The sequence below is a fragment of the Aethalodelphis obliquidens genome, unplaced genomic scaffold (assembly GCF_003676395.1).
Source record: "Aethalodelphis obliquidens isolate GAN/ISIS:26980383/991018 unplaced genomic scaffold, ASM367639v1 scaffold1, whole genome shotgun sequence".
NCBI classification, from domain to species: Eukaryota; Metazoa; Chordata; class Mammalia; order Artiodactyla; family Delphinidae; genus Aethalodelphis; species Aethalodelphis obliquidens.
Genome location: NW_020837945.1, coordinates 67113805 through 67132779, shown reverse-complemented (window position 1 = coordinate 67132779; position 18975 = coordinate 67113805). Strand labels below are relative to the sequence as shown.

Genomic DNA, 18975 nt, shown 5'->3' with positions numbered 1-18975 from the left:
TTCTCCCACTTCACTGCTTAGCTGTCACAGTTATTCATCTTCACTGAATAAAATCTTAGCTCACATTCTAGTTATATTTTTTAGAAAATGGCGCCTTATATGCAAATGTGAAATATAAACCAAACAATAAGGATTAGGAAAAATAGAGTTACGTTACTCAGTAGTACCAAGTGGCACATTATAATGGAAGATGAGCATACTTCTACTCTGGGATTTGCTTTAATGCCTTCTTGACTCTTCTCAGGGGTGTCATCTACTTCATCTATACCAGCTCTGAACCATGTTCAGAGGGGAACCCAGGCAATAACAAACATTCATATTGACTAGGCTCTTTTTTGTTGTGGTTGGTTAAATTCTTTGTTCTCTGCTCCCCCACAATGCCCATCCTCCTTTTCCCTTCTTTCTCACTTGCTGAGGACTGCTAGGAAAATGGCATCAATTAAAGAGAGAGGGTTAGGGTTAGGGCTAGGGCTAGGGTGAGGGTTAGGGTTAGGGTTAAGATAAATAGCTCAGGCTTCCTGGCTTCAGCTATACCTGGAGAGCTGATAGGATATACTTTTTGCACTGTGACCCAGGGACGTGAAGCCACACCAAACAAACCATCTCCATTTGGTTCCTAACTTAAAATCATCATGTGTCTAAAACCTATTTGGTAAAGAAAGAAGAGCTGCATGAAATCATGACCATTGTAGATAACTATGTGAGATAAGAATTTGCTGTACTAAAAAGCTTATCCTAATTTACTGCCATTGGCATGTCATTCTTTAGGGCAGTTGTTCTCAACCAGGAGCGATCTTGCTCCCAGAGGATTTTTAGCAATGTCTGGAGACATTTTTGGTTGTTATAGCTGTAGGGGTGCTACTGGTGTCTATTGGATAGAGGTCAAGGGTGTTGCTAAACATCCTATAACACATAGGGCAGTCCCTTATGACAAAGAATTATCCAGTCTAAAATGTCAGTAGTTCCATGAAACCCTGCTTTAAGGGATGCCAGCTTCTATTGTGTAGTTTTATCTTACTTTTGTTCTCATAAGTTTTAACTATTTGTTACCAAAACCCAGAAGTGTCACGCACTTTTGACAGAATGCAGTCATGGCCAGCAATAGGTAGGAGCAATTATAGGGAATCACTATGTTCAGATGTCTTCCTTCTCAAGAATCCCGATGGGGTACTCAAGTGATGTCTAGGACCTGGCGACTGGTACCACAAGAGCTGCAGTGGGCCTTGTCTGGACTTTTCCAAATGCGAGGTCTCCTTGGGCCACCCTGTGCATTCTGACATGACACTGAAGTTGGTGTTAGTGTCTCATGATCATTTCACTTAGCTCAGGGTGGTGCTGGCCCGTGCCTGTGCTCTCCCTAATCCAGACGGAGAATATAATTTTCAGAGGAAAAGAACCTTGACTCTCAAGTCACTATTAAAATGTTTGAAAGTAGGCTCTGGCTTTTGGTCCTAATTTTCTCCATAAATATAATATCTCCTCTGGATTCTTCTTCATTTTTCAAGGCTGTCCTTCTATATATTGCCAGGATTCTATACAACAATCTCATTCTAGGACCTCATTTCTACCTCTCATCCTTTGGCCTTTGGTGTCCTCGAGGCTGTTGTGCTTAGCCTAGGTCTCTATTCTTTCGGGCTGTTTGGACTGTCTGGGCTTAGAGGCAGTGGGGCAACTAAAAAAAACCCTGGACTTGGCTGTCAGGACAACCCCAGCTCCAGAAATTTCAAACTGTGCCCTTCACCCTGGGTGCCCTGGGAGGCATGTCAGTCCCCATCCCTACATTGCCTGCTCCATATCATTACAAGTGCTTATAAACTGAAAAGCTCTCCACAAAAGCACAGGCCTGTGCTGGTTATGGAATTTCACGGCTCTCTCATCTCATCTTCCAAATGGCCTCAAGTCACCTATTTAAAATACTTCACAGACTGATTTATTTTAGAAAAAGAGTGTGGGGGGAGGGAGGAAATAAGTTATCAGTATGGCACTATAGCAGTTATACAAGCCATGGCTTAGGAAATTCTTCGGCCTTGTGCAACTGCTCAGGTTTTGAAGGACATTTGCATGTTCCAAAACACCGAGATAAGCACATTTGCAGTTTACAGAAGGAAGTCCTCAAAACCAAACTCTGTCGAACTTTCAGTAACCCTGAGTGGGAATCCAAGAAGGGTGGCTTCTGAGCCTTTAGTAGGTGTGTCTTCCTCTTGGTCTGGCATTAAAGGTTGTGACTAAAGTCTCTGAGGCCTGCTTACGGGGCTGACACATGCTGGTCAAAAGAATCGGGTCAGTCTTGTGTTCTACAACGTTGAAAGGACAGGACTTCAGGTGCTCAGACATGGAGGCAACTTCATTAAACTCCCAGCCCTTGATTTTGGAGAAGAGGCTGCTGAATTGCCAGATCTATGAGGAAAGAGAGAAGTTCCAAAGTAAACACTGGAGTGTTACCCTCAGGCCAGCTTTGTTTGAACAGTGTGGGGAAATGCCTTTCTGTTCTTAGATTCCTGAGAGTATTTAGTGGCTGCAGCATACATTTGTTAGTCCTTTCTCCAGCATCCAATTCCTAGCTCCCCCTTCCAACTGATAATCATCCCAGCCAGCCATGTGTTGTGTGGAAATGACTAACACCAATCTGCTTATTGACATATACCCTTCCCACATCCCCCACCTCCCCAGGAACAGTGGTTAGTTCTAGAATAGACATATGGTTCAAATCAGGACAACCAGTGCCAATGAAACTCTACTCCAGAACTTTTGTTTGTGATACCAAGAAGCAGATTCTCTTTTCCCCTCTGTGCTTGAACTTGGAAGCTACAGTCTTAGGAGCTTCTGGCAGCCAGCAGGGACCACGAAGCGAGAACTGTGTCTTAGAGTGGAGCCACAAGCGAAGAAGTAGCGATAAGAAGTAGAGAGTAAAAAGGTCATTTGGGGGCATTTTGAGCTGCTAGATCAAGCCGTACCTGAAGCCATCACTTTTGCACTCTTCAGTTATATGGGCCAATAAATTCCCTTTATTGTTTGTCATGTTAAGTTGGTTTTCTATTACTTAAAACTAAAAGTATGTTAACTAATAAGAGTCTCAGTAGAACAGAAACCTTAGGAGAAATCTAGAAGTCTGGCACTCAAATCCCTGTGGGCCTTTCCACCTAGGATGTGGTGGCAAAGCCACTAGTTTTAAAATCTGCCTATGAGGATAGGCATAATCTGATATCCTTCAACCTGATCATTTCCCCCTCAGTTTCTTGTCATTGTTACTATATAAGAAAAGTGTATCCTGTGATCTATTAGTGTATCCTGTGATCTATAAGGAAATTAGTTTGTCCCAAATGATATTTAAGAGTGGTCAGCAATCACTGAATTGGGAAAAAATGTGAGCCAAAAAATAATGAAATTTCTAGTATGTAACTTAAATTATTTGCATTTGATTTTACAGAGGAAGATATTAGGTAGTTCTAAATGATACATTGTATCTTGGCAATACAATTCCCAAAGGCAGGGTCTTAGTCTCATTCATGTTTATGCCTAACACATGGTTGCTTGGCAGTCATTATCTAACACATGGATTGCAGGCACGGACTCAAGCATGAATTCATGAGGGAGAGTCTGATAATTATTTTTTGAAGAAGACTGCTCAGGGAATAAATAATAGAAAATATGCAAGATGTTTTAGACATAATAAAAATAGATGTAAACATCTCCTAACTCCCCAATACCAGTTTGCATATACCCACATACTGGGAAAAGACTCAACAGTGAGATTTTGGAATTATTGACCTAAATGGGCATCATAAATTTGTGATTCACATTACCAATATATGTACCATAAGAGAGGATGCTATGGTGCTACGGCACCTTGGATATGACAAATTGGGAGTTTCACTTCTATAGAGTACAAGCCAATAGAACTTATACAGTTAAGCAAGCCTAACCTGATTGGGAAAAGGGGATGAGGTTTTTCCAAAGGGAAAGATTCTTTGATCTATACAGCACAGTTTTTCTAAAAGAATTAAATAAGCATTTGAACCAGGGGAAATCAGTGGACCAAATTATTTTAGAATTTCAAAATGAATTCAACAGGGGCAAAACTTGTTTGTAAATAAATTGGTTGACATAGGGCTGAGGAGAATTTGTTGGCATATTGTATCAGTTGGAGTCCAGGCAGAAAACAGATGGCACACTCAAACTGGGTAATCTGAAGAGAATTTTATAAAGGAATGATATACAAATGTGTGGGCAGGGTATAGAAAACCCAGGCTAGTAACAATCTAGAGTGTTACTACCCTAGGCCTGAAAGGGAGGAAGGAAGTCAATGGAACCCAGAATCGGTAACCTATCAGATATCAGATACAGTTGGAGGGACATGGCCAGTGCAAAATGTCATGGAGGGGAGAATGCATGCAGGAAGGAAGCCAGAAGAATAACCATGTCAACCTCACTCTTCTCCCTCCTGACCATCTCCTGCTGATACACTCCCGTTAGATTAGCCCAACTGGAAGCTGGAGGGCAGGGGAGCCGGTTAAGCTAGTCTATAAAGATCAGCCTCCTGGGGGACAGATCACGATGGAGAATGGATCATGTGAGCAAACGGAAGACATGCAGGACACATACATAAATAGGCATTACCATTTGTATTGCCATTTTTATGTTTATGGGTCTGTCTCCTCTACTATGCTGACCTCCTTGAGTTCATAGACTGTGCTTTATTCCCGGTAACCTAGTACAATCTCAGTGCCTAGCACATGGCTTGGTGCACAGAAGGCCCTTAGTAAATACTTGTTGAATGAATGAATAAGTGAATGACTATTTACTTGCCTTTCTGTGAACTCTCCACGAGGTGCCTCCATGGGAATACCTCTTCTTCTTCCATTGCAGGAGGACCATCCCTCTCTCTTGTAACAAAGTGGCACAGATATTCCTCATCAGCACGGACACCTGAGAGAGCTGGGATAGGCTGATGCTGTCTAAGAACCCAGCAATGTACTGCAAAACCTCCAGGGGCAGGCTGGTTAGAGAATTCTGGTTTTTTCCTTCACGGCCTGAGAGATGGTTGTTCCCTCCCTCACTCAGCTCTGAAGCAACCTCCGGCTTGATGGCAAAGGTCTTGAGCTCCTGACTGTAGATTACTTTTGCCTTTTTCCCTGGGGGACAGAAATGGTTTTGAATAAAGGTACATCCCAAGTAGGCAAGGGGGCATCGGTGCTGGAACCAACCATTGAGACATGACTGAATGTCTGTGTGGACATTCTTGAAATGTAGGGGAAATTCATCCCTCCTGAAGAATTTGTTGCAAGTGAAAGTAAAGGCAGAACTGCTCTTGTTGTGTCTCCTGGTCACACACTCACTGTGGAGCTCCATATGGAGCCCATTCAGATTGGCAGTGGTTAGAAGGTCAGCCAGCACCGTCCTGGAGGAAAATTGTTCTGGCTCAAAACTGTATGTCTGTGTAGCAAAATCCATGAACACCCCATCAATGCTCCTGGATTCAGAGATGACATGACCTTTGAGTTCTCTTTCCAGAGCACACAGCAGGGTGGTCTTGATGAGATCTGATTTGGGGAGGTCCTCCACAGTGATCCCTAAATCCAAAGTATCTACTGCCTTGTGTTCACTTGGCCTACTACTCAACGAGGTGTCTCTGAGGTGAGCCCGCTTCCCGCAGTAGCTCACGGGAACTTTGAAGGTGTAAACAGTCTTCACTTCCTGAGCCTCGAGTTTGCCATAAACAAAGTCTCTCTCTTTAGGTGTACAAGCAGGCATCTGACCAAAGTGAATAAGCATCCTCCCATTGTGCACCAGATACATATTATAGTCCTTTGCATCCATAGCTGTTTTCAGTCTTTCCAGAACACCATCCTGCCAAGGGGCAAGCCCTGACTTTTCTATGGCTTCATGAAAGTCCTGCTGCTTCTGGTCTTCCTGTGTTTCCTTCCCTTTGGCAGCGCTCTTTTCTACCATGTTGTTGCTGCTGGAAATCTGTTCTTTCTCTGGGCCATCCCTGCTCTTGCTCTCACTGCTCACTGATGAGCTCGTTAAAGCAGAGGCTGCATGCTCTTTGCTGAACATATTTTCCCACTTGTCAAACTTGGCTAGGTCCATCCCTTCTCTGGTTTTGGCTAATACCTCTCGTTCTTCTTGACTCAGCTCTGCCACCTCTCCGTTGGTGGTTGTTACCAAACCAGCATCTGCCCCACCCACCGCTCCTTCCATTTCCTTCCAACTGGCTTCACCATTCATGGTAGGTTCCTCTTCCATGGGTTCTCTAGTTTCTGGGAAAAGTTCTACCATTTTCAGAGATCTAAAGAGGACCTTCTGGTCTTGGAGGGCCAGGGCTGTGTCCAAGCACTCCTCATTGGGGGTCTCTTTCATGATGTTCTCATGAAGGGCTGTTTCAGAGTCCAAGTTTGGCCAGCGGTTCCACTCCATGGAGCAGCAGACCACGCTGGCGGGGCACACTTGCAGGTGCTTGGCCAGCTTGTGACGGGAAATGGAAAGGGGGCAGCCATATTCGGAGTTGAGGCACGGAACCTGCTCCAAAGGGCACAGGAGCTCGTGCTCTGCCTCTTTGCACATGTGGAAGGTAGCACCGCAGGACAGGTGGCAGTTTATCACCAGGCAGGAGACACCAGGCTCCATAGGCATGTGGCAGTGACGGTTGAAGCATCTGTCACAGTGCCTGTGCTGCCCTGGTGGAGGCCTGCACGCCCTACGCTGGAGACACCAAAGGCAAGGGGAAAGAGAAAACAAATGACTGCTGGAAGAGAAGCTCTATGCATGTCTGTGAGTGTTTACGTTTTAATTGACTTATTTCCTGTTTATTCATGTTTATTGTAGGAATCTTGAAAAATATAGAAAATCATAAGAAGAAAGCAAGAATACTCATAATCCCACACAATCTAGAAATAACAGCTATCAATACTCTTCTCTTTATTTCCCAATAGTTTATTCTATGTATTAGCTGTGTTGAGAATAGAAAAAAAACAAAGGTGAAAGTAATGGGCTACAAGGTGACAATTGCTATTTTTGAGTTGGGGGTTGTGGAGGATTTATATGACACAGTTAATACTATGAATACAATTTTGCATTCTGCTTTAACTTGCTATTATGACATGTCTAGGCTGTTTTATTAATTTTTCTTTGCAAACTTTCTTCATAATGGCAGTGTAACACTCCAGAATGAGTGTTCTGTCATTCATTTAACCAACTACCACTAGGGGGTATGCTGGGAGGACATGGGGCATGACTGGTTTTGTTCACATCTTGGTCCCCAGCACCTGTCACAGGGCCTGGACCATCGTAAGCACTCAGTAATATTTGCCGAATGAAGGAATTGTTAGCCATTTAGGTTATACCTGGATTTTTTGCTTTTTCATGTGTAAAGTTTTACTAAAAATCTTTGCTCACAGATCTTTCTCAGGTCTATGATTTCCCCCTATTCTGTGTCAGTTTCTTCTAGGTTCTGCTCTAGCATCTATGGTTCGGCAAAAAGCCAATATATATCATCAGACCAAAAGGATAAATCTGCCAGATGCTTGGGCTACAGGCTAAATGAAGCCAGACCTGGACCTGTGAAAGGTAAAGTTCCAATAAGCACCTGGTACTTACCATAGCTTCCAAATTTCTTCTTGCTTTGTAACTCTAGGGGAAAAATATAAATATACAAATATGAATGATTAGTAAGAAAAGTATTTTATCTGTTTTAAAAGGGGCCAAAGAGACTTCATGTATTCTTCCACCACCCTGGCCCACATTTTGCAGTCAAATATACTCTACCTAGATACAACAATTGTTAACATTTTGCCCCTTTCACTTTCTCTCTCTCTCAACACACACACACACACACACACACACACACACACATTTTTTGCCAAACCACTTGAAGATAAGTTGCTGATGTCATGACCCTTCATCTGTAAGTACTTCAGCATGTATTTTCTAAGAATAAAGACTTTTTTTTGTAACTACAGTAACATTATCTCACCTAAGAAAACTAAAAATAATTTTCTAATATCATGTAACATGCTGTCTATATTCAAATTTTCCCAATTATCTCCAAAATATCTTCTGTACTTTTTAAAAAACAACTCAGTTTTGAACCAGGATCCCTTTAAGGTTAATTTATTACATTTGTTTGTTAAATCTTTTTAGCCTCTTTTCCTCTGGAAAAATCCCCCTCAACTTTTCTTTTTTAGAAGAGACAGCCTTAAATATCAAGGGAATTGTATGTTAGTTCATTCATGTATTCATTTGTTCATCCATTCATTCAACAAACATTTTTGATTACCTACTATGTACCAGTAAGTGAGCATAAGGGTCACCCGGACTGCTTGTTAAAGTGGCTTTAAACACTATTGTTCATTATAATCAGCTGTGATTCTTGTTAAATATATAGATCCCCACTGTTCAATATGGTAGTCACTGGCCACATGTGGCTATTTAAATTTAAATTAATCAAAATGAACTAGAATTAATAATTCAGTTCCTCAAGTCATATTAGCTACACTTCAAGTGTTCAATAGCTACTCTATTGGACAACACTGCTATAGATGCTGGCTGCACCCCTGACCTGAGCGAAGGGTATATCCTGGAATTTACATTCTTAACACATTCCCCATCTGACTCATGCACTATAAGTGTGGAAGAGGGATCACGCCAGAATCCCTCTTAGGCTATAGAGGGATACCTCATACCCTAATAGTCAGCCTGACCATCAGTAGCTTCAGGGTTAACTAGAAGATTAATCAGACAGAGAGGGAGCTGAGCAGAGTGGAAAAGCTGTGAGGGTAGGACTGAGATGGAGCAGAATAGGATCAGGCAAAGAGCACATCTTTTGGATGCAAGAGTCTAGCTACTTGATCTTTTAACATACAATTTAACATTCAGGTAGGCTCCTGCCATATTCCAGATCACTCCTGAGGGGGAAAAGCCCATTATGGACTTATAGAAATTCATAAATACTAGGCTCAAGCATCTAGAATTATTTGGTACTCAGTAAGGAACCATTTACCATTGTAATTGGGGTGTTAACCAGTAGTAGTGGAAGAATGGAGTGGAAAGACCTAGAGTTAGAAACTGCTATGTAGAGAACATGATGGAGGCTGAGATTGTGAGACTGATGACAGTAGAAATAGGCAAGATGAGACAGAGAGGAGACATTACAAGGGAGGGTCAACTAACATTTTTGTTTCTGGCTGGAGATGGGGGAAGAAGAAGAGTCAAAGGTGATGCCAAGAAGGTGAACTAAGAAGAGAGAATGTTGGGTGTAATTCTGAGAAAAATAGAGGTCTAAGGAGGGAACTGTTTTGGGAAGAAAAATGGGTCCAGCGAGTGTAATACAAGTTGCTTTAGGTGATGACAGATCATGTGGGTGGGAAGATGAGGGGTCAGAATATAGAGATTCAGACTTGAGAAGTATCCACTTAAAAGTAAGAGGAAGCCATAACTGGGGAAGTGAGAACACAGAATAGAAATCTGAGCCATGAAGTACAAGGCTAAGTATGACCACTTTGGGGACAATAAGAAGAAGCAGAACCAGAGAAGGAGAGACCAGTGAGCTAAGAGAGTCAGGACTATTGTTGCTAGATGTAAAGGAAAGGGTGAGTGATGGCCTCCAATGCTGCTGTGAGGTTAAGAACAGGGATGACAATGCCACTGCTCATGGCAGTTCCCCAAAGAGCTCTTGCCAGAGCATTTGCATTTCAGCTGTGAGGTGGGACCCTTGGCCATTCAAAATCTAGTGTTTGTTTGGAGTAGAGGAGAAAGCTATTAAGCACACACTCCAGTGTTGGCAGGGCCTGTGCCCTGGCTGGGAGAATGTGATCATCTGCTTTCTATTCATAATAGACATTCATCAAGAATGGACTCTGGATGACTCAGGGTGCCCTGTTGGTTTTTAGGTGGGGAAGAAGAGGCAGATCACAAATGGAGTAAGGTTATGTGAAAAAAGCTAATAGCACCAGGAATATCCAACTTTGTATTTGCCAACCGGGTTCTGTCACAAAGTTGAGCCCAGTTTCCAGCAAGGGCAAAGCAGCTCTGGCTAGTTCTGTGCACTCAATGTATGTAGTGAGAACTCTGCCCCTATCAGCAGGCATGTGTCTGGCTGGAGGGACAATAGTGATGAACTCTAAGCCCAATCATTTCTTTTTCTCCCTCTTCTTCCTCTTCCTCTCCTTCTCCTTCTTCTCCTTCTTCTTTTTTTAATTGAAGAATAGTTGATTTACAATGTTGTGTTAGTTTCAGGTGTACAGCAAAGTGATTCAGTTATATATACATCTATATCAATTTTTTAAGATTATTTTCCCTTATAGGTTATTACAAAATATTGAGTATAATTCCCTGTGCTACACAGTAGGTCCTTGTTGCCAATCATTTCTTATCCTTCAGCATTATAAAGATGGTTCTTAGCAACAGCGTTATTGAAGCTGGGAACATTTGTGGTGGAGTCTTATTGCTCTCCATCTCTTTGAGGTTATTTGAAAATATTCCTTTAAGAGAAAAGAAAAGCAATGAAGGCAGGCAACAAAGATGCTGTTGCTTTATGTTGCTATTTAAGGATCTTCTGCCAGGCTCTGGAGCTACCCCAGATGAGTGACTTTGAGAGAAGGCATGTGCTGAGCAGAAAGATACGGAGTGGAGATGACTTTTTGGAGACATTTGTCAGTGGAGGAAAGGAGAAAGACAAATATAGCCTAAGGGCATAAAAAAATCACATCTGAACCTTTTGTTGTATATCTCGGGGAAATCTTTCCCACTGAGATAAAGGACAATCCAAAATTGTTGATAGTCTAATTATTGCTGGAGAAACAGGGTAACCAATCATCCTGGTTTGCCTCCGTCTCTCCTGGTTTGAGCACTGAAAGTCCCAGGTCCCAGGAAACCTCTTATTCCCAGGCAAACTTAGACAGCTGATTGGTCACCTTAAGTTGGAGTCAGCTGGTGTTGCCTCAATTTAATCAAATTAGATTTATCATTGGTTGTCTTGTGACATGAGATGCCCTGTTCTCCCAATTTCTGTTCCTGTGCAGTGACTGGATTCTTATCCTCCATGGGGTCTGTCTGAGTTTCCTAGATGGAGTGATTTCTCCATTTTGGATGTCATAGTGGAAGAGAAATAAAATATTAGTGCTTAACATGTGCATTTACATAACATCTCATTTAATCCTCACAATAATAATGTGAGGTGGGTATTACCATCTCCAGTTTACTGATAAGGACACTGAGGCACAAAGAAGCCTAAGTTTGTCTGGCTTCAAACTCTACTGTCTGCTACATCACACTGTGTCCATCAGAGACCCATAGAGACATTTGTGGTCCATCTCCATGGTTTGGGGAGAATGCAAGCCCATGGCTAGAATCTGTAAGGGGAAAGTCTTTTTTTCCCCCAGTTGGGGCACAGAAAGGTGTCTACCTGTATAATCTTTCCAAATTGTAGAGAAGCTGGATGCTTCACATTAGGAAGATCCTCCATGCCTGTGATGAATTTTTTTTCTTTTTTGGTCCTCTTCTGGACTACAACCCATACTGTGCCCTTCTGAATAGAGGAAACAAGAAGACTGCGCAGGTTCCATGCCTTTGCATTTCAGGGAATACAAATGTGGCAGGGAAGATTTTTAAGGTTAAAAATCTGCACTATAGGGACTTCCCTGGTGGCACAGTGGTTAAGAATCCTCCTGCCAATGCAGTGGACACGGGTTTGAGCCCTGGTCCAGGAAGGTCCCACATGCCGCAGAGCGACTAAGCCCGTGCGCCACAACTACTGAGCCTGTGCTCTAGGGCTCGCGAGCCACAACTACTGAAGCCTGCGTGACTAGAGCCTGTGCTCTGCAACAAGAGAAGCCGCCGCAATGAGAAGCCCGCGCACCGCAACAAAGAGTAGCCCCTGCTCGCCGCAACTAGAGAAAGCCTGCCAGCAGCAATGAAGACCCAACACAACCAAAAATAAATAAATTTATTTATTTAATAAATAAATAAATAAAAAGGAAGGTTTCAATTGAGACTTGTCTCCTCTCGTGACTGACTCTGGGTGTTGGTACAACCCAAGGGAAGTTGCTGTGATGGTGTGAGTGGTGAACGACCTGATGAAGGGCATAAACGGAACAGAAGTGCTGGGACCCATGGAATGTGTGTAGGCTGTGAAAGAAGCTCTGACTGGAATATCAGCAGAGGGTGGGAATGCCCCAGGAGGGATACAGGAATGATTTCTGAGGCCCTGCGAGTGAGTAGAGCTAACAGGGCTCCCAGCAGTCCATCAGCCTTCAGTGAAGGATTGGATTGGATGGAGTTGAACAGGACCCTAAAGAAGGCAGCATTTGAAACACCTGTGAGAGCAATTTGAGACCTTTAGGAGGAAGGGGTAATGATGTCAGATATATGCTAATTTGTGTTTTTTCGTTGTTGTTGTTTTGTTTTAAAGGAAGAAAAATAAATGTTTTCAACTTTATTTGGTTAATGTTGCCTTAACTGAATGGAAAAGACTCCGTGGACTCCAGTTATAACAGATACTCTGAATGCTGCCAGAATTGTTTGTAGGAGGTTACAACTTGTTCTCAACACTTACAGTCATAGAATCAGGAATCTGGCTCAGGTAGATAACCAGAAATCCTCTGCTCTGGAGCTTCTCAAACTTCAGTGTGCATAGGAATCACCTGGGCAATCTTTTTTGAAATGCAGCTTCTGATCTGGTAGAACAAATGGTCTAGGAAAGAGTCTAGGTTAAACTCTTCATTTTTTACAAGAGAAACTGAGGCCCAGAGAAGTAATGTGTCTTGCTTATGCTCCCACAGTCTCTGACTCTAATCACATGCTTTTCTTTTTTCTACTTCACCTTGATAGTTTACTGAGAAATTCTGTAGAAACCACAGTGCCACACAGAGCTACCTGCATGATGACGGCCAAGGGCATATGGGCAGCTTAGATGGTACCAAGGGCAAAGCAGGACAAGGCCTGGAAGAATGAGGAAGAGGTGGTGACCAAGTGTCACTGGCCAACAAGGTCATGAGAAGGCATAAAGCAGGTATATTTAAATCACTGACTCAAGCAAAAGAGAATGCAATTAACAGAAAATAGTTTTAACATTCTTCACTATAAAGTTAGTAGGCAATCAGGGTTGGTGTCAGGGAGATATTTTTAGGCAAGGGGCCCTCCCAGCACCCCTCACATGATGCAGCGACTATTTTGCCTCCTCATGTGGCTAGCCCTGGCAATAATTATTTATTCCTGAGCTTTAACTTTAGTGGAAGTGACAAGGTCAAGAGTTAAAGGACAGAGATTAACTGTTAACCTATTAACCAGTCAATTAATCTGTTACTTTAATTATACATTGTTAATCTGTTTCCCTGCTATGGAGATACTTAATTCTATGGAAAGAAAATGTATAAAGTTAAATATTAAAGTAATCCCTTTGCATCTTGAGATTTTAACACAACCAGTTGGCTGAGGATAGTTCCCACATCTGGTCACATAATCCTGGGCTTTCAGGCTATGATTTCAGCCTTTTCACTATACCCTAAAAATCATCCTCCCTCAAATCTATTCAACCTCACCATCTGCAGTTCTGTACCTACACTAGAAATCTCTCTACCTTTAAACTTTCTAGTTATTTAATTAGCTAGTTAATTCTCATATCTTGTACTTACATTATTAGTTTCAGTATTTTAAATTACTGTTTTGTATTGGCCAAGAAAGTGCAAACTAGATGGATTATTTAGGAGTAGCTCTGAGTCAGCTGGTCTGGTTGGTTACTGCTAAGCTAACATGCCCATCTTGCTAGGAAAGTACCTGGTATACCCCTTGAAGACCTTTGTGCCATGGAAACTCTGACAAAATTAAATGAAGTTAGGCAATTATACACAGTGCATTTGATTGTGCCTAGCAAACAGGCATAATTACAACCCAGACACCTATAGCAGAGTTATGGGATGCATCTGGAGGTTACAGGGGCAGGCAAGTAGGAAACAGGAGTTAAGGTGTCTGGTGGTAGGTCTCCTTTTACTTGACATTGGTGGCTTTAGCCTGTACAGTGCAAAGTTTAGAGTGTACAGAATCCCTTTTGCTGCACAGGCCACTTCCTAGGATGTCCTTAGCTGAACTTTTAACTGTATAACACTAAAGCAAGGTCCAGAGGAAAACAGGAAAATAAACACTGCTCCCTTATCCCTGCCAATTTGTTTGTGCATGCAACACTATGCTGTTATTCCCAAAGCTAGAAATAACCTATCTACACTTTAAAGTGTTTGACTCCTCAAGTATCATTAATCATTTTACTTTTGTCCCCCTGGAGTTGCAAGTTTCAAGTTTGTGATAATTTTTGGTTTGCATGTATATACCATTTTTCAACTTGTAAAATACTTTCACTTCTATTCCATAGCTGCATTTGGATTCAAGAGAGCTGGGGAGGAGTGAGTCATGTTTAGGGAATATTGTTAAAGAAAAACAGGTTTTAAACTCTGCAGGCAGAAGTTAAATAATATACGCAGTAAATACAACTGTGCTAAATTAACTGGTAGAGTGACACAGGTGATGGAATTTAAAGTACATGAGAATGACTTGCAGTTTACATAGAAAATGCTGATTGGGGAAAGATCACAACATTTGGACTTCAGAAAACAGAAATCCTGGGTTCTGGGCCTTCCACCTATTTCCTCACCACCTCCTCCCCCCCCGCCATCCTGAACCCCCATCAATACTGTGTAACCTTAGAGATAGCACATAACCACTATGTGCTATCACTATGGTTGATTTTAGAAGAAAGAGCCTAAGCTGTTAGAAAGCAGGTCGTCTCTTCCTGCTCTAAGATTTTAGATTCAAAGCAGGAGTTTACCTATGGCTGGGTCTCATTCTCAGTGCTAACCTTTTCACCCCCATATGTAACTTAATTTGCTTAACAACCCTCTTACTCAGAGCAAAAAGGTGATATGCCGCTCAGCCTCTGCCTCCATGTTCACCACTCTAAATTTCCCCTTGATGAACCTGCCCACATTTGAAAAGCTTACCTTAATGGCATGGGCTGAGTCAGCATCTGCTGCACTTGTGTCCCTTGATGGTGAGCAAGTAGACTGCCGGAGGTGGCTCGGCGTGCATTGGCTGCAGCAGAGGACAGAGTTTCGTCGAGGAGGTAGGGAAAGGAGAAAAAAACTTCAACAGAAATAGTTCAAGTGTTTTGAAGTTAAAAATAAAACTATATCACAAGGGGCAATGTGACCAGGCTCAGCTTACGATTTTTTCTTTCTCCTGTATTTGTCCACACTCGGTCTCTGTTGGAGTGGCAGTTAGCAGGGGAAGCCGGAAGGCAAGTGGGGTTTTATATCAATGGGTTTTCTTTCCCTTGAGGAAGAAGGAAAATCCTTGTAAGAAGGATCATTTCAAGGCCCGAGCAGCCTCTCAGAGTCCTGTGCATGTGGTTGGCAGATCCAGCTGTGCCCACAGTGGCTGGTGGAGCAGTCAGGACAGGCTGCTGCTCTAATTATAACCATGCTTTTCACCTAAACCTATCAGTGGCTGAGGCAGCAACTTGTGCAAGTGACATGTGGTCCTGTTTCTCCTATTTCTTGTCGTGACAAGTGGCTGTCCTCTCCTGGCCCTCTTCTTTCCCAGATGGTTGGGAAAGGAAGATTTTGTAATTCAGAAATCAGGCATAGAATAAGTCCAGTCTGAGAAAATTAGAGGTGGTAGGAGGCTTAGCTATCACTTAGTCCAACTCTCTCATTTTACAGATGAGAAGACAGAGAATAGAAAGTAAATTGTTCGCCTAGATCTTCCAGCACTACATTGAAAAACGTAGTGAGTGGTCGGGACTTCCCTGGTGGCGCAGTGGTTGAGAATCCACCTGCCAATGCAGGGGACATGGGTTCGAGCCCTGGTCCGAGAAGATCCCACATGCCGCGGAGCAACTAAGCCCATGCGCCACAACTACCGAGCCTGCACTCTAGAGTCCGCGAGCCACAACTATTGAGCCCACTTGCCACAACTACTGAAGCCCATGCGCCTAGGGCCCGAGCTCTGCAAAATGAGAAGCCTGTGCACCACAACGAAGAGTAGCCCCTGCTCGCTGCAACTAGAGAAAGCCCGCGTGCAGCAACAAAGACCCAATGCAGCCAAATATAAACAAATAAATAAAGTAATTAATTTTAAAAAAAAGTAGTGAGTGGTCATCTCTAACTTGTTTTCTCTTTTTTCTTTAACATCTTTATTGGAGTATAATTGATTTACAATGTTGTGCTAGTTTCTGCTTTATAACAAAGTGAATCAGCTATACATATACATATGTTCCCATATCTCTTCCCTCTTGCGTCACCCTCCCTCCCACCCTCCCTATCCTACCCCTCTAGGTGGTCACAAACCACCGAGCTGATCTCCCTGTGCTATGTGGCTGCTTCCCACTAGCTATCTATTTTACATTTGGTAGTGTATATATGTCCATATACTACTCTCTCACTTTGTCACAGCTTACACTTCCCCCTCCCCATATCCTCAACTCTATTCTCTAGTTAGTCTGTGTCTTTATTCCCATCTTGCCCCTAGGTTCTTCATGACCTTTTTTTTTTTTCTTTTTCTTAGATTCCATATATATGTGTTAGCATACGGTATTTGTCTTTCTCTTTCTGACTTACTTCACTCTGTATGACAGACTCTAGGTCCAACCACCTCACTACAAATAACTCAATTTCATTTCTTTTTATGACTGAGTAATATTCCATTGTATATATGTGCCACATCTTCTTTATCCACTCATCTGTTGTTGGACACTTAGGTTACTTCCATGTCCTGGCTATTGTAAATAGAGCTGCAATGAACATTTTGATACATGACTGTTTTTGAATTATGGTTTTCTCAGGGTATATGCCCAGTAGTGGGATTGCTGGGTCGTATGGTAGTTCTATTTTTAGTTTTTTAAGAAACCTCCATACTGTTTTCCATAGTGGCTGTACCAATTCACATTCCCACCAACAGTGCAAGAGGGTTTCCTTTTCTCCACACCCTCTTCAGCATTTATTATTTGTAGACTTTCTGATGATGGCCATTCTGACTGGTGCGAGGTGATACCTCATTGTAGTTTTGATTTGCATTTCTCTAATGATCACTGATGTTGAGCATCCTTTCATGTGTTTGTTGGCAATCTGTATGTCTTCTTTGGAGAAATGTCTATTTAGGTCTTCTGCCCATTTCTGGATTGGGTTGTTTGCTTTTTGATATTGAGCTGCATGAGCTGCTTGTAAATTTTGGAGATTAATCCTTTGTCAGTTGCTTCATTTGCAAATATTTTCTCCCATTCTGAGGATTGTCTTTTGGTCTCGTTTATGGTTTCCTTTGCTGTGCAAAAGCTTTGAAGTTTCATTAGGTCCCATTTGTTTATTTTTGTTTTTATTTCCATTTCTCTAGGATCTAACTTGTTTTCTAGCTATGTTCATTTATGTTATATTCCACATATAAGTGATATCATATGGTATTTGTCTTTCTCTTCTGACTTCACTTAGTATGGTAATCTCTAGGTCCATTCGTGTTGCTGCAAATGGCAGTATTTCATTCTTTGTTATGGCTGAGTAATATTCCATTGTGTATATATATATACCACATCTTCTTAAGGCAGTTGTCTGTTGATGGGCACTTGGGTTGCTTCCACGTCTTGACTATTGTAAATAGTGCTGCTATGAACATTGGAGTGCATGTATCTTTTCAAATTAGTGTTTTTGTTTTTTCCAGATATGTACCCAGGAGTGGAATTGCTGGATAGTATGGTAGTTCTATTTTTAGTTTTTTGAGGAACCTCCATATTGTTTTCCATAATGGCTGCACCAATTTACGTTCCCACCAACAGTGTTCAAGGGTTCACTTTTCTCCACATCCTCTCCAACATTTGTTATTTGTAGACTTTTTGATGATAGTCATTCTGACAGGTGTGAGGTGATATCTCATTGTGGTTTTGATTTGCATTTCTCTGATAGTTAGCAGTGTTGAACATCTTTTCATGTGCCTGTTAGTCAGCTGTATGTCTTCTTTGGAGAAATGTCTATCCAGGTCTTCTGACCAGTTTTCAGTAGGGTTGCTTGTTTTTTTGATATTGAGTTGTATAAGCTGTTTGTATATTTTGGATATTAACACCTTTTTGGTCACATCATTTGCAAATATTTTCTCCCATTCCATAGATTGTCTTTTTGTTTTGTTTATGGTTTCTTCTGCTGTGCAGCAGCTTTTAAGTTTAATTAGGTCCCATATGTTTATTTTTGCTCTTTTTTCTTTTGCCTTAGGACTGATCCAAGAAAATATTGCTATGATTTATGTCAAAGAGTGTTTTGCCTATGTTTGCTTCTAGGAGTTTTATGGTTTCATGTTTTACATTTAGGTCTTTAAAGCATTTTGAGTCTATCTTTGTATGTGGTATGAAGGAATGTATTAATCTCATTGTTTACATATAGCTGTCCAGTTTTGGTATCAGGATAATACTGGTCTCAAAATGAGTTAGGAAGTGTTCTCTTGTTTTTTAGACGAATTTGTAAAGGACTGTTAATTCTTTAAACATTTAGTAGAATTTAGCAATGATGCCACCTGGGCCTGGACTTTTCTTTGTGGAAAGTTTTTAATTACTAACTCAATCTCTTTACTTGTTAAAGGTCTATTTGCAGCATTTCTATTTCTTGTTGAGTCAGATTTGGTATTTTGTGTCTTCCTAGGAATTTGCCCATTTCATCTAAGTTATCTAATTTGTTATACAAATTATAAAGTAACACAAATGTTCATAGTATTTATTTATAATGCTTTTTATTTCTGAAAGGTTGGTAGTTACATCCCATTTCTGATTCTAGTAATTTGATTCTTCTTCCTCTTCTCCCTTGTCCCCCTCCTCCCCTTCCTCCTCCTCCCCTCCCCCTTCTCCTCCCCATTCATCTTCTTCTTTCTCTTCTTCTTCTCCCTCTTTTTTCTTCTTCTTCTTCTTCTTCTTCTCCTTCTTCTTCTTCTTCTTCTTCTTCTTCTTCTTCTTCTCCTTCT

General features: G+C 41.7%; 2 protein-coding genes across 3 annotated transcripts in view; one reads left to right on the top strand and one right to left on the bottom strand.

Moving 5' to 3' along the window:
* Nucleotides 1-6709, top strand: part of HCLS1 (hematopoietic cell-specific Lyn substrate 1) — a 35758-nt gene extending 29049 nt beyond the window's left edge. Inside the window, exons 15-16 of one of the 2 annotated variants that reach the window (XR_003432748.1) lie at nucleotides 4867-6229; nucleotides 6376-6493. The gene's annotated coding sequence lies outside the window, so the exon portion shown is untranslated. Of the gene's footprint in view, nucleotides 1-4866 lie in introns of both variants that reach the window. The other variant, XR_003432754.1, reaches the window with a different exon arrangement.
* FBXO40 (F-box protein 40) lies at nucleotides 1564-11461 on the bottom strand. Its single transcript, XM_027120052.1, has 4 exons — nucleotides 11402-11461; nucleotides 7597-7629; nucleotides 4807-6702; nucleotides 1564-2397 (listed from the first exon to the last, which is right to left on the bottom strand). Exons 1-4 carry the CDS (start codon nucleotides 11459-11461, stop codon nucleotides 2182-2184), a joined length of 2205 nt encoding a protein of 734 aa, XP_026975853.1. The 3' UTR covers nucleotides 1564-2181.
* Between the last annotated feature and the right edge of the window lie 7514 nt (nucleotides 11462-18975).

Excerpts from the sequence above, each read along its gene's own strand:
- FBXO40 (XM_027120052.1), bottom strand. The coding sequence starts at position 11,461 with ATGGAGGATCTTCCTAATGTGAAGCATCCAGCTTCTCTACAATTTGGA. Across the intron at positions 7,630-11,401 it reads AATTTGGAAAGATTATACAG|AGTTACAAAGCAAGAAGAAA; the intron begins GTAGACACCTTT and ends TTTTTCCCCTAG. Across the intron at positions 2,398-4,806 it reads CGTGGAGAGTTCACAGAAAG|ATCTGGCAATTCAGCAGCCT; the intron begins GCAAGTAAATAG and ends CTTTCCTCATAG.